Source organism: Adiantum capillus-veneris, chromosome 12 (assembly GCF_014529385.1).
Source record: "Adiantum capillus-veneris isolate H3 chromosome 12, ASM1452938v2, whole genome shotgun sequence".
NCBI lineage: Eukaryota > Viridiplantae > Streptophyta > Polypodiopsida > Polypodiales > Pteridaceae > Adiantum > Adiantum capillus-veneris.
Window position 1 is genome coordinate 49,766,314 of NC_140942.1, and position 15,535 is coordinate 49,781,848.

At 43.6% G+C, this 15,535-nt stretch overlaps 2 protein-coding genes across 3 annotated transcripts in view; both read left to right on the top strand.

The window, feature by feature from the left end:
* The first annotated feature begins 5,412 nt into the window (after nt 1-5,412).
* On the top strand, nt 5,413-6,471 carry LOC147445718 (uncharacterized). The gene is made up of 2 exons (XM_086524620.1): nt 5,413-5,976; nt 6,115-6,471. Exons 1-2 carry the CDS (start codon nt 5,413-5,415, stop codon nt 6,469-6,471), a joined length of 921 nt encoding a protein of 306 aa, XP_086380746.1.
* A 4,421-nt stretch (nt 6,472-10,892) lies between these two features.
* Nucleotides 10,893-15,535, top strand: part of LOC147445719 (uncharacterized) — a 36,540-nt gene continuing 31,897 nt past the window's right edge. The window contains exons 1-5 of one of the 2 annotated variants that reach the window (XM_086525161.1): nt 10,893-10,950; nt 11,094-11,524; nt 12,312-12,440; nt 12,544-12,589; nt 12,679-12,761. In XM_086525161.1, the coding sequence (XP_086381287.1) occupies nt 10,893-10,950; nt 11,094-11,524; nt 12,312-12,440; nt 12,544-12,589; nt 12,679-12,761 (747 nt within the window). Of the gene's footprint in view, nt 10,951-11,093; nt 11,525-12,254; nt 12,441-12,543; nt 12,590-12,678; nt 12,762-15,535 lie in introns of those variants that run through there. The other variant, XM_086525160.1, reaches the window with a different exon arrangement.

Consider the following 15,535-nt stretch of genomic DNA (forward strand, 5'->3'; position numbering starts at 1 on the left):
ATGCAATCCATAGCTTGATGACCATACCTCCCACAGAAATTGTAGTTCCCATTGAATTTTACTCTAAAAGTAGGGGATTCACTCGTACTATGAAGTCCATAGCATACTGAGCACCATTGTTGCTCCCTTCTTGGATACATATGATTGTTTTGCGGAGCACAATTATCTCGAAGACTCTCTTGAATAGCGTTGGTGAGATCTGCTAAAGTCATCTCAGATATCTTTGGCTCCTTAGCAATAGGCTTTAGGGTCAATTGTTGATGCCTTGATGCTTGCGAGCTAATAGATTTAGACTCAACAGACACTCTTTCTCCTTGAATCATTAAATTATCCTCCAATTGGATCTCATAGGTGGTGACTACTTCCCAAGTGGTGATACCTCTAATGACTAGGCCATTGTAGATATCCTCATGTCGTAATCTCCTAATGAATCTATCTAGCAATTGATTATAATTGAAGCGCTCATTTGGATTACAACGAGAATTCAAATGCTTCAAGCGACTAATAAAGTCTCTCACCGACTCTCCTTCCTCTCGTTGGTCTTTCTGGAGCTGAGAGGCTACACCCCAAAGCACTCCCTCTTGTATGTATTCTTTCAAGAACAGTCTCCTAAGAGTAGGGTAAATCGTTTTTTCTTCCACCCTTAGGGTTCTATACCAATCCCCTTCCTTCCCACTTAAGGTTAGGCTTAAAGAATTACTCTTATGCATGTCATTATGTTCTCCTAGAGAATCGCATATTTGTTCAAACACTTCGATATGCTTTCTCACATCCCCGTCTCCACTAAATTTTTGTGTGAGCTTGGCTATTTGTACTGCCTTACTTCTAGGCTCTCTATCAAGCGTGTTACGCATATTCTCAGCAATAGATCGACCAATAGCTTGAGCAAATGTTGCCAAGTCACCTAAGTGAGCAGGCACCGTGGATGAAGGCGCTCCAGAGACTACATGTGGAGTAGGTATTGGCATCGGGCTTGGCGAATAGGAATCCCTTGGGTTCCACGTTGGTTACGATGTTGTGCCATGTGGTGGTCCATAGTTCAATGGGTGGTCCTAGGCATAGCAAACGTCGGATGTGACATGCTAATACTAGCCGGTATGGTCCCATGGAAATAAGAACTTGGGTGTTGTGTTTGTGGAGCATAGGTAGTTGAAACCATGGGAGGAGTAGGGACTACATGAGTACGAGGACACATGGGTGTATACGATTGGTACACACTTGTAGGTACTATTGCAGGCATTGAGCTACCATGTAGTGGTGACTTACTAACAAATGAGGTCCATGGTGTATTTCTCGGCATGCCCATCATTGGGGTAGGCATGGTAGCCATGGTGTCATCAAGGGAAAGATGAGCTAGACTTGGAAAGGTAAAGCTATCACTTGTGGGCTCAGATTGCACCGAGACCCCTGGCGAAACAACATATGGGGGATCCATCGGACTTACCGAGGGAGTCTCCATTTGTGATAAGGTGGGTTGTTTAGCCTTCCCTGTATCCAAGAATCTCATAAGACCCGTTGAAGGCATGTTGATCCCCTTGTTCTGTCTCTCTAACTCAATGACCCTATGGATGACCTCACAAACTCTTTTTTGTTGATCCTCCACACTAGTAGCACCCATTGTGGATTGTAGGACATCTAACCAACCCACGTGATAGGTGTGACCTCTGTATAGGTCGGTCAGAGTTTCTGTTTGTAGTTCGTACTCCCAGTTCTCATTTAAGAACACTCCATCTAGGATTGAGGTGCTAGGGGTGTCCTTTGAGCTAGATGCAATGTTGCTTTCCAGGGGTTGGCCCTTAGCGGTTGCTAAGTCAGGAGCACTCGATTGCTCTCTTAGCAAGGATATTGACATAGGGGCTTTTGCTTTTAACTCTCTTCGTTGCTCCGCCTTGCGTAAGCTCTCGACTTCCTTTTCTCTAGCTGCAATGATATATCGCTCAACCTCTTGCACTTCGGCAAGGCTTCTACCATCGAAAAATATGACCTCGGAGTGGAATAGCTCTGAAGAGTCAGGAGGTGCAATGAATGAAGTATTCACGTGCACATTCTCTAAGGGCATAGGGTCTACGTTGGTCATGAATGGAGAATTTACTTCCCCACCCCCCTCATTTACATCATTAGCTCCATGTTCGGAGCGAGTGGCTCTACTAAAGTATTCCTTCAAGCGGCTAAGCACGCTCGGCCCGGACCATGGACCCATGGCATGCATGTCTTGGCTTGAGCTATCAGGATTAGGCATTGGGAAAACCTCCATGACGTCGTAGTCAAAGGAGGAGTCACTAGCCGCTATGTTCGGGTCTTGGTTTGTACTACCTTGGGTCCCCGCCGAGGGCCCGGAACCTAAAGTAGGTGGATATTGAGAACTTGCGTAAGTCAAAATTCTCTCTAGTTGCTCCGTCTCTAGTACACGACCAGAGCGCAGATGCATGTACCTTTGGCACCCTACAAGCGTCAGCGAATAACCTTGAAGGTTAACCACTTACTTTTTTAAGCTTCTGTTTTCACTCGCTTTTTAAATGTTTTTTAATATTTTTGAATGATCGATTTTTTTATTAAAGTGTGTGATAGCTCAAAACGAGCGTATCACTCAGAGGGTCGTGGTGTGCTTTACAACACAACGTTCGGTCACCTGAAGCTCCGTTGGTCCTCAAAAAATCGATTTTTAGCTACATGTGAAGCTAAAATTCATAATTTTAAAAGGCGACTGAGGCCTATGCCTGAGCATGAGCTTGGGCTTGGGTCCGGGAGATATTCTCGATCCCGGTCCTATCTTTTTTTTTTGTGAATTTTAAAAAAATAAAAAAATAAAGGATAAGGTCGCCGCGGCCTGCGCGCGAGCACACACACACTCTACTTACCTACTTACAACTAATACACCTACTGTTACACATTAACACACTTCATTAGCTCTCACAGATCTACTTCCTACTTACTATACTTTATATTACACAGAACTAACAACCTTAATACTAACACCTTACACAGAGAAAAAAAACACAGTACCTTTGAAAACTCCATTAACAAAGAAATACACAGTAGCAACACAAAATCCTTCTTCTCAACACACACACCCTCCTTCCTTACCTTTCCTACAATTGAAATTGCACCACAAAAGAAGCACAGAGTGCCATTCAAGCTTAGTGTATGGCATTCCCCGGCAATGGCGCCAAAAATGTGCACGTATGTTGCACGTGTCAATGCAAGGAACTTGCCAATACACCGTGTGCGAGCCACAAATGGCTCCAAGCACACAACAAGCCTAAACTAGTAAGCTCAAAGATGGCAATGTTGTGTCACTCACCGCTCTACGCTTGCTGTCGTGGAGGATTCCTCGCCACAAAGAAGAGGGAGACGCCGCTACGCCGCGCTCAACCGCCTCGCCGCCATCGTGCCGCCGCAATGCTCGATCGCACACACTCTCACACTCTCTCTCTCTCTCTCTCTCTCTCTCTCACGCATACACACACACACACACACAAAGAGATGAAGAAGAAGAAGATGGAGATGGAGCAAGGGCACTCTTCAATTGCACAAATGAGAGAATCAATGAATTTTAAGTTTAGTTGACTTTTATATGATCTTGCCCCATTCACAATTGGGCGCCCATGCTTAGCCAACTAATCCCTTGAATGTTCTAGTTAGAGTACACCTCTCATCGACGATCACTCTTACCCTTTTCCTATTGGACTGACAAACCCGGTACCTGACTCTACCAAATAAATAATACAATGTCCGTCGTAGGTGATAGGAATGTGTGTGAGGGTTAACACATATGCTAGGTCAGGTCTCGATAGATGCTCGAACACTGACAAAATTTGTGCAACCCTGGCTATACCAACCTCCTCAGTGTTATTTGCATACACCACATCATTAGGACTACTCATTACATATGGATGTGTCTTTTCGTCGACCCTGGGATGGCTATCCTTTTCACCTACATGTGAAACTATATGTATTGACATCAACTCATCAGCCTCTAGCATGATAATATCAAAGAACTCCATCTTTGTCATCGTTGTGTGTGCCTCTAAGGAGCATACCTGCTCTATCTCTATCTGCACAAACTCTGATGATACATGTTGTGTCTCACTAAAGCAATCCCACTCCCCCTCTACCTCTGCAAAGTCCGTTGACATGTCTTGCACAACTACATGCTCTATCTCCTAAGCATACTAAATATCATTCGTGAATGAGACATGTCCCATCTCTCACATACCACATGTCAATGACACAATCAAGAACAAACTGTCTCAAACCTCTCATTCATCTAGTGGAGTGAAGAAGCCATATCTACATCCTCTTGCACTCACAAGCTAACCGCAATACGTTGCTGGGCGCATTTCTGACACCCCTTTTTTTATAAATTTGTACATACGGACATGACGCCCGATGTCAAAAGTGTGTGTGGGATTTATTTTTGTGAGGTTTTTAGCTTGCTTTAGTAAGCACACGTACATGCACTGCAAGTCGCTAGTCTAGTGACGGTTGTCGGCCTACTGTAAGTGCCCGTGAGTGGGTTTTTTTGAAGGGAGACTTGTATATAACTTATACTCATGTAAAAACTTAAAAAAGGTCAGTCAAATATCAGAATTTTGTAGGTTTTGGGTCATGGTGGCTTCTTGATGCTTTTGGATGCAGTTTTTTGCCCTCGACTAGCCTTCCTATGCGTAGTCGGGCCATGGCAGCTTGCTGTTCGCGCCAATTTTGCACATAGAGGTACATAGAATTGAAATTTGTGGTCTTCAGAGCTTTTGTTGTAGAAAATGCAGAGAATTTTTGAGGCTTGAAATCATCCCTTTTGGAGTTGTGGTTTGGGAGATACAGTCTGTTTCCCGCAGCGCACAGGATATGGCAGCTTGCAGGCAGTTTGGTGTATGGTAGATTGTGGAAGCTCTCTTGTTTGGAGATGTGTGTACACTTCAAAATTGTGTTTTTGAAGAGTTATTTGGTGAAGGTGAAAGCTCTTTCCCTCAAGTGCATTGGTCGGCGTGTGCTGTAAATCCATGCCAGGGTAAGTGCTTCTTAATTTTCATGGTGGTCTTTTGGGTGGGCGTGTGCTGTTAAATTCCCAAGAGATCACTTGTCTTTGAGTTGTGGTTTTGTTGAGGTTATTTTGATAACGTTTGTGGTGATGATCTTGTGTCTTCAACGCTCTTGGGTGACATCGCTATAGAGGTGTTCTAGTTTGCTTGTTTCCCAACAGTGTTTTGGTGCCCGCCACCGAGGAGTGCTTCAAGTTACCTTCAATCTTGATGGTGTAGACATAAAATTTCAGCCATGGTCAAGTTCAGTGATGCCTTGTTGAGGATGAATGATGCGATGAAACAATTGAAGCTAAGTAGGCTAGAAAAGTTGGACATGCATTACATGAGGTTTTGCTCTCTCAAGCAAGAGCTAGAGGTTCTTGAGAATATGGTTCTGGATACAAAGGAAGAGAAGTTCTTGTTCATTGGTACCCTTCCAGGATGTTTGGGCATTGAAGTTGCTTGCATTGACTTTTTGGGTATGAAAGGCATTGTTGATTTCTTGAAGCAAAAAAGACAGTTGGAAGATGTCAATCAGTCTTCTACTTCTTCATGCATTTCACACAAGAGCTCCTCTGTCACTAGTGATGATTGTAGTAATGATGATGAGGTTGAGTCAGATGTAGAAGATGAGGTTCTCTCTCTTGATGATGTAGATATTGATGAGGAGTTTTGTGCAAGCAATATTGTGAAAGAAAAGACCTCGGAGTGCATGTATGACAAAGAGGGCAATGATATAGCTGATTTGGATGCATGTCTGAATGATTGTAAAGATGAGGACTTGTCTAGCTCTATGTGCTTGCGCTATATGCCTTTGGATGATTTTGATTGTGAGGTAGATGACATGCATATTGAGATTATGGATTATCTTTTCTATCCTCCATCTTATGAGTTGTTATGGTACCCTGATGAGTTGTGGGTATGTGGACCCATTTGGGATACTGAGATTAGTGTTTGTGATTTTGATGATGCTATTGGTGACATTGAGTTGCTTGCTAGTTATGATTTTCATTGTGAGCAAGAGGATGGTTTGAGTGATGTGGATTCTGATGGTAGTCTTGATTGGGGCTTTGATGACCCACAAGTTGAGATGGATGAGGAGATGCAAGTTAGTGTGTGCCATGCATTGTCAAGGGTGAAGAAGCTTATGAAAACCTCACATGCATGTGTGGATGTTGAAGAGGATTGTAGCTTGGAAAGTTGGGATAGCCATGATGACATGGATACAGTGGATGTTTTGTCTTGGCTTGATGTGAGTGATACATTTCATGATGATGAGAATGTTTATCCATGGTATTTTGGTTTGTATGACATGTACGTTGATGGTTGGAGCTCACTAGTGATTGATGATTGTTCTTATGACTTTGAAGGATGCCATTATGTGTGCACGATGGATGCAAGGGATAATACTTTTCCATTTGATCATGGTAAGGGTATATGGTGCTGATTCCTTTGTACATGATGTATCTTTGTACATAAGCTTTTGCATAGTCTACTGTTGAGCATGAATGCTCTAGTAGACTAGGGGGTTTGGCAAACTATGTTGGGCGCATTTCTGACACCCCTTTTTTTATAAATTTGTACATACGGACATGACGCCCGATGTCAAAAGTGTTGAAGCACTCTCCTCGTGCTTGGTATGAGAAAGCTCACACTCATTTGGTCAAGCGAGGCTTTTGTAACAGTCCAACAGAAAGCACATTGTATGTAAAGAGTGAGGGTGATGTACTTCTCATTGTGGTTATTTATGTTAATCATTGGACCAAATGAGAGACATATTGCTGAATTTAAGGCTGATTTGAATGCTACTTTTAAGATGAAAGATTTGGGGTTGTTGCATCATTATTTGGGCATACAGTTTAAGCAGTGTGATGGTGATATTGCCTTGTGTCAGAAAAGTTGCATAGAGACATTGCTATGTAAGTTTGGACTTGAGGATTGCAAACCTATTGCCACTCCCATGGAAATAGGTTTGAAGTTGAGTCTACATGATGCTGGCGATCCTGCTGATGTCATTCTTTACCAAACTGCTATTGGCTGCCTCATTTATGTATGCAACACGAGGCCAGATATTCAGTTTGCCGTCTCACCGGTCAGCAGATTTATGCATAGCCCAGGGTCTAAGCATTGGCAGGCTGTCAAGAGGATTTTTTGCGACCTTAGTGGCACTTTACATCTTGGCTTGATTTATCCCAAGGGGGGATCATTGCCGCCAGATTTGCATGCTTTTTTGGACTCAGATTAGGCTGGTTGTTTTGACACGTGAGTGTCCACAAGTGGTTTTTGTTTCATGCTTGGCCGTTCATGTATATCATGGTTGAGCAAGAAGCAACCTACTGTGGCCGCTTCGAGTTGTGAGGCTAAGTACATGGCAGTCTTCACAGCTACGGTTGAGTGTGTATGGCTCAGACGCCTTATGGATGATTTGGGTGTTGGACAGGACACTGCCAACACTATCTACATTGACAGTCAGAGCGCATTGGCAGTTGCGAGGAACCCAATTTTTCATGCTCGCACAAAGCACATTGAGGTGCATTACCACTATGTCAGGGAGAGGCTCTCAGCAGGAGAGGTCAGCTTGGCTTATGTGCCAACACAGGACAACCTTGCAGATCTTTTCACAAAGGCATTGTCTCATGAGAAGCTCAAAGCTTTCCGCAAAGCTTTGGGCTTACTCCCCTTTGTGGACTGATCATGTCCTCAGGGCATGGCAGTTCCCTTTACTCATGTGCCAGCTCTCGTTCACCGCATCACTCCAGGGGGGATTTGTTACCATATACATGTGGTAGTGATGTGTGTGAACACACTAGGACCGCCACGGCGTTTTTTCCCTCCTTAGGAGGTTTTCTCCCCCGTGCATTGTATAGACACCCGTCACTCTAGGGCTATCTATCTTTTCATTGCACACCAAGTAACACACTCTCTATTGTGTGGTTTGAGCTTCCTTCGTCTTCTCCAAGCTGTGTGTGTTTCTCTGCAACCCTAATTCCAACAAGACAGTCCGCACAACCGAATGGTTAAAAATGACTTCACTTGCAGCAATAAGTTTCTCATTGATATCTTACTTCAACAATAAAAATGTCCATTTCATCTACGAGATGCATGATCTTTTATTCTAGATGTTTGCACAAATATGCTATTTTTACCTCATTGTGACTTGCATACAATCCAACTAGAATGTCACAAGCCTGTTTTGTGATGTTGGTTGAACGAATGTGAGGAGTAATGGTGCGCTTGATGACAACTCTATTAATTCATGCAACTGCACATCTCCACTATCCCAATGAGTATGTTGAACTGCAGATAAAATGACACTAGTAGTAGAATCAAAACTGCTAGAGCCTAAACTTCTCCATAGAACATAGGCATACATGAAAACCTTTAACAATGTTCCATACACCCTTGGATGATTTTCTCTATCAAATTTTTCATCAGTAGACAACATCTTGAAAAAATCATTGCTCTCAACCATAGTGAAAGATTGAACTTGATGTGGAAAAATGCCCAAACTGAGTAGAAATTGAAAATAAATTGTACATGCTATATGACACAAACCACACTAGAATGTTGAAGACATGTTATGCATAATTTTGTAGCGGACAAAACTTTGCACAAAAGGAGGAAATTGTACTTGCAGTAGTGAAAATGGAGGCAAAAAAAGCCCGAATCAAAATTTTGAGCATATCACATTGTACGAGCTTTACCAAAGTATTTAACGACGTATTAACACCTGTCAAAGCTTATCAAAATCGAAGAAAGTGAGCAAGGGGGTGTTGCCCATGCTGGCAATAGTGCTCGGGAGGACGCAATCTGATGTGATACCAATTGTTGGAGTTAGGGTTGCAAGGATGCACACACATCTTAAAGATGGAGAAGAAGCTCAAGGCACACAACATAGAACGTGTTACAAAGTATGCGAATACAAAATAAGATATCCCTAGAGTGATGGGCGTATATACAAAGCACATAGGAGAAAAACCTCCTAGTGAGGGAAAACAATGCCCCAATGGTCCTAAGTTTGTCCATACACCTCACTACGATATAAATGGTAGCAATTAAATTGTCTCACTATGGGCTCTTTGACCCATATTTGATCAAGATTAGATACCTTTTAGAAGGAAAAAGGAGAAAAAAAAAACCGTCGACTTGGCACTTCTATGTGTCTGGCATGTTGAAGGCAACTAAGGTCCTTCCTTCGAATAGCCCCCCTACAATTGTAGCTGGATATAAATTTAAAGATTACTTTTCTCTCCATGTAGGCACAGTGAGGAAATCAAGCATAACATTTGCATAATATCTTGCGAAGCTACTTACAAAAGATTTACCTATCTTACATAGCCAAACATTAGCACTAGGTTGGTAAGTAGAAACTTCTAGAACGCTTTTAGGTCCGGCGTACGAGGCACCTTTCAAATTTTTTTGTTTAGAATGGCCTCTCCACAGAGACCACTAATTATGAAATCCTCATTCACAAAGAGAACACCACAATGTGAAAGCTCTCGTGCTCAAGCCATGCCTTCTTCTCATAATGGTTAAGTGTTAGTAGACCATGCAAGTGACACATATCTTAAGCTTTCCAATTATGTTATGGTCTATTCTCTATGAGAAATTCTCTTTGGAATAGAGTCTCAAACACTAGTCATGAAGCGTGTTTAGGCTTCAAGCTCATCTACCACTTGTAGACCTTGCCCTCAAGTGATAAACTTGCAATCCATGGATGACACCTGGTAATGTCAATGTTAGGCCCATCTCCTTGTTCTTGTGGCCAAATGATTCAACTCTTCATTCTTGAATGTCAACTCCCTTGTGAGCAAGGTAGGCCGTAGGCTTGTCAATCAACTCTTACCACCAATCTCTATCTCCACCAGATCCCTCCACCTTTTAACCTTTACCTCCACTCTTTACAACTGTCTTCTCCCTCTCTGTTCCCTCAACAATCGACGCACTCATGTGCTCAAGATTCATGCAGTTCAGCCGCCCAGCATGTAGCTTCCTCTGCTTGCTAACCGGTGGTCGTACCTTCCATATACTAAGGCTATCGAAAGATAGAAACATTCCTTGCCCTCAGGACTAAAGGGCACGTGGTCTACCTCGTGATGAAATCCAAGGAAGAGAAGTCCTGGCACATAGGCAAAGACGTGTGTTGCCATCAGATCTGGGAAAAGCAAACAGGAACAAATTTTGTAAACACAGACATCGAGAGAGTAAAGTCAGACAAGCATAAGTATAAGTAATCTTACATGCATTTCAATGAAATGTTCGCGCGGGGATTATGGCATTGGGCTGCCAGGGGCGACGTGAAAGTTTTGGATGCTGTCGGATCTCCTCGAGATCCGTGCACTGAGTTCTCCACCGTTGATCCCATGAAACACCTCGCCCCCCTCCCATGACTAAAGAACACAAGGTCTTTAATGAAGACCCCATCATGGGATTGACGGTGAGTGTGGCACACACAAATCTCGAGGGAGATGGATGTCCAACAAAAAACGCAAGTCAACGTCCGCCTGGCGATTCGAACCCGCCTAGCGATTCGAACCCGACACCTTGCCCATGGCAGCCTGGTGAGCTAACCACGCATGCGCGTGCATTTCGGTGTCAACAAGGCGAGAAATAAACTATAAAACCTAAACTTCTACAGGGAAAAGTAAACTCGGACACGTCCGTTTAAAATCAGGAGGCCGAGCTTACCTTTGCTTTTGTGCGGGTAGCTACTCGCCGTGGATCCCATGACGGGGTCTTCATTTAAGACCCCGTGTTACTTAGTCCTGAGGCCCCCCCCCCCCCCCCCCCCTTTCCAAAAAAAAAAAAAAAGAGTAAAAAGAAAGTATGAGATTGAGGCCAAGGCTCCTGTGCGCCGAATTTCTTGCTATGCTCTGCGCTTGCGCGAGATCTCTCAGCATCGGTGAAGCGCCATCGCGATTTGCAGGTAATCCGTTATGAACTCCGGCCTCGTACGTTGGGTGGCGTCTCCCATGTGAAATCCATTGCAGAGAACCACACAGTATACATCCTCATCCCGTTATGGCATTCTGTGAATAATGGAAATACGTGGTGCCCCTGCTGCGCCAGCTGGTGGCCCTTCTTCAGCTGGGAAATTATATCAGACAACTTCGGTGGCGCCACCTTCAGAGGCAAATTTAGCTCTTACTGTTGAGGGTGATCTCGCTTTCGCCAAAAACAAGCCAAGCGAAGAGTTGCGTGCAAAGCAAGAACTTTTCGGAGAAAACCGCCCAAAACAAAGCCCTATGGCTACGACAGGGAATGCAACTGCAGTGGCCGAGAGCCCAAGAGTCTCCAAGATGGTTAAATCTGGCCTTAATTTTGTTATACCAAAAAATAAGCTCCTTGGAGCCATGGTTCCTGTCAACAGAAGTGCCACTAAATGGGAGCCCCTGGAGCCTAAAAAGGAAGAGCTTAAGCCACCCGCAAGGAAGACCAAATGGGGACCAGATTTGACTCAAGATGCTGTTGTGAAGAAAGGACGTGCGCTCGCGCTACAGGTTCCAATCTTAAAGCATACCTGTTATCATTGTCTTTTTTGGTTTAGCAGTAGATGTTTATACTTTATACCCGTGTGTGCGGTTTTCTCTTTCTACGTTTAGAAAATTTGAGCTTGTATGTGTTTGTTTGACACCCACCGACACTCGCACATACACAGTCTTCCCAGGAAGTGCTTGTGGTAGTCAAGCTCTTTTGTACATCATGTACCCTCTCTCTCTCTTTCTGTCTTTGTCTCTATGTGTGTCTACTTGTCGACATGCGCGCGTGCGTGTGTGCACACACACACACACACACACACACACACACACACACACCCCCTGTAGTGAACTTTTTAAATTGTTGTATTGTTCGCGTACATGTGCATGCAAATGCATAATATTCATATTTGTAATTTGTCACTGCTTTACGTATGTTGGCATATATATGTAATGCACATACACAGAGAGCTGCATGTACATATTTATGGATATTGTATGTGTAATATAGAAGACACGCATGTAATTTAAGTGTGCAGCAGGAATCAAATGTTGTATAGCATACAAGAATATTATGTGATTGAGCTTGATTCTAAGTGTTTCATTCAAATCTCTGCTCCTCCTTGTTGATCAATCGACCGCATGATTATTCTATCAGATAAGTTCTTGGGGGTCTTCCATCATTATATTTTTCGGGGATTAGTTATCTCTGTGTGCATTGTGGCTTGCTCTTATGAAAACCATCCCATGCCAGGTGCAAATATGCATTAAGTGATGTTGGTGCCTGTCTGGTGCTACAAATTTTGAGCAGACTCGAGCGGAGCAACTTGCAGCACAGCTGGAGTCTGGTAACTTGGATATAGACAGCAATGAGGAGACACGCTCTCCTTCACCTCCACCTCTTTACGATACTTTGGGACATAGAATGAACACTAGAGAGGTGCTTTGCAAGTTTGCAGTCCCCATAAAAAGTTGCTCGTCCTCTGATGCATAATTCCAATTTTCAAGAGGATGATGTATCTGGTGTGTGCTTTTTCCTGCAGGGAAGAAAGCGAGAACAATTAGACTTAGAGAGGCGTGAAGCTATAGGTAATTCACTCTCTTTGAATTCTTTGTTTATTCTGGACACTCTTTTTGCATACATTATTTCTTGACTTGTCTGACATTTGACTTCAAAGGGGAATGCATGAAGTTGAATTCACAATACAAACCACCGTCTGGATACAAGCCAGTTGCTAAGGAGGCAAAGTTGTACATACCTGTGAGTCTTCACTTTTCGATCACTAGTATCTTCTATCTGCTATCTGTGTGGTTTTTTTGTCGGTCGTGTAATACATTTAATTGCACAATCTTGACTTGTTTTGCTGTTTTTGTGTAGTTTGTGCTTTAATGTTTAGTTTCTGTAGACATTTTTAGACTGATTGCTGCAATAAGCTGGTTACCATGTGAAAGTTTCACTTGAAAGTAGAATAGTTACTTTTGTTTTATCTAGTTTGTTTCGTAGCAAATAAAGTGATTTAGTTGGCTGGCAATTCAAGGTGCTTCCCACTCTTGGGTTCTTTATGGCTTATGCCCCTTAAGAGAGAGCAATGAGGACGGGAGCACGTCTAATGCGTGATGGACTGAGAATGGGAGTGGCTATTAAGTCTGGTGCAGGCACAGGAAGATCCTTTGACAAACAAAATCTTGACTGTTCGGTCAGATTCTATCACAAATGATGACGTGGCTGCCCAGTGCACACACACACCTCTGTGGCGGGCTGAGATGGTGACTGTACTGCTGAAAACAGTTTCACATGCAGAGAAAAATGCTGACGTGGCAGCCTCCGCAATTTGCGGCGCCATTCATGGAAATCCGTACAGCCCTGCTGACATGGCAGAAAAGCGTATGGAATTGGCTGCTTTTCTGGCTACGCTGCTGGACTTGCTTTTTCTACGCAATTTGAGAAAGAGAGAGAATTCCTTTGCTTTATTTTTATGCAAGAGAGAGAAAGAGAGCCTTGATGCTTTATTTTTAGAAGGCTTTTGATTTTCAGTGTTTGAGGCTCTGCTTTTGGCATCCTTTGTAACCTTTAAATATGTGAGGAGGCCTCATAACTCAGAGCATCTGGACGCAGAGTCTGAGTGTGAGCGCCTGCCCGCACTCCTATACTTTGGAGTTTTGAACTCAGATTAGTACAAAAAGAAATACCGAAAGGGGCGCTAGTCTTTGGGGCCAATATCTCTAGGCACGGAACTCCGCCGGGCCAGTGTCGAATAAATTGTGAACTGTGAACTATTTTGAAGTGGTTATTTGGTGCTGTCGTGGTAGACTCTTGACTTGGAGTGTCCAAGTCTATTACAGTGGTATTAGAGCGCGGCCGATTTCTCTTCTACGGGAAATCCGATCCCAAAGTTTTTTTCTGCGGCACCTATGGCTTCAAGCAAAGATCAGTCGACTCCCTCTGCATCCAGAGATGCGGGAAGGGATCACAATGAAGATTCGGGCAAGGAGTATGGCCTGCCTCGGCCTACTCAGGCGGAGCGTCAAGAGATGGAGCACCGACAATTGATCGGCGATGCAACAAAGATGTTGCTTAATTTTGCCAAGGACCCGAAATTGGCTAAATATATGAGCAAGACTTCTTCCGAAGTGGTGGACACGCAGTGGCAGAAAACCACAAAACCACCCCCAAAACCCGCTCTCAAGAAACCTCCTACTCCCAAGAAGCATACAGAGAAGGAAATAGAAGAGGTGGTTGATGCACGAATTGCTCAACTTTTTGACGCGCAGAACGGAGCTAAAAAGCACGACAAAAAGCAGAAGAAAGACACTGACTTCCTGGACTATTTGGGTTGTCAGTCTACTTTTGAAAAGGCAAGAAAATAGAAGAAGTGTGTTCGATTTGAAGGAGTACCCAATTCTTCTTCTTCTTCTTCTTCTTCTTCTGACAGTTCTTCTAGCTCATCTCACTCGAGCGAAGAAGACAGAAAAGGCAAAAAGCGAAGCAAAAAGCAACGCTTCGGAAAGAGCAAGAAAAAGGCAAAGAAGTCTAAATCTCGCCCCGTGAGTGACAGTTCTACAGAGGACTCGTCTATAGATAGTTCGGACTCTGATGACAATAACTTTTATGCAAAGAAGAAGAATTTTTATAAAGTCAACCAATATGACTTTCTGGAAGACAAAAGCAAGAAAGTCCGAGAGTTTAAGGAAGGTGGACAATCAATTAAATTTGACACGTTTTTTGGTTATAGAGATGCTTCGAAGGCTTTGTCTTTTGTACAGCAGTTTGACATCGCTTTTGCAGGAGGGCGTTACTGAGAGCACTCTAAGATTCGGAGAGCTGCCTCTTACTTTAAGGGGAACGCTCGAACTTGGTGATCCACGCTTCTATTAAACAAGATTGTGCCAGTTAAATGGTTGAAATTCAAGAGGCTTTTTATTTCTTCTTGGCTGACTCGAGAGTATGAACGCGATATACGAACTGCTTGGAACCATCTTCGTATGACCAAGAAGGATACAGTGGACGCTTATTGCGAGAGATTCTGGAGCTCTTTTCTACCCGCCTCTTCATTTAAGAAGATCTCGTTCAAGGAACAGATTGATCGGTTTACCTTGGGTCTACCTACAGAGATCCAAGATCACTGCTTAGAACAAAAGTCAGCTTCTATTCAGGAGTTGATGAGTCATGCGAAATGGGGTTTTGCCATTCACTCTGGCAGTTTGACCTACCCCACTGATGAGATCATGACACAGAGCCGAACAGACTTTGACAAATGAAAGTAGAAAGAGGAAGAGTAATTAAGAAAAGAAAGTTGCACGACCCAAGCTTACTCCTTAGGAGCGGGCTCGCTTCATCAGGGAGGGGAAGTGCTTTGGATGCAGGGAAACTAGACATATCTCCGCGAAGTGCCCTAAAAAGGCACAGAAAGAACAGAATGACAAGGACAACGAAAGGCCTGAGAGTTCGAGGGCAGCCGAGGAACGTGGAAGAAAAGGCTAGATGAAACAAGACTGGTTCGAGATTGCGTGGGTACCGATCCCAGCTTGTTGGAT

Bases quoted from the DNA above. Each gene is read 5' to 3' on its own strand.
- LOC147445718 (XM_086524620.1), top strand. From the start codon at position 5,413: ATGGTTCTGGATACAAAGGAAGAGAAGTTCTTGTTCATTGGTACCCTT. The intron at 5,977-6,114 runs GTTTGTGATTTT...CCACAAGTTGAG, and splicing joins TTTGGGATACTGAGATTAGT to ATGGATGAGGAGATGCAAGT.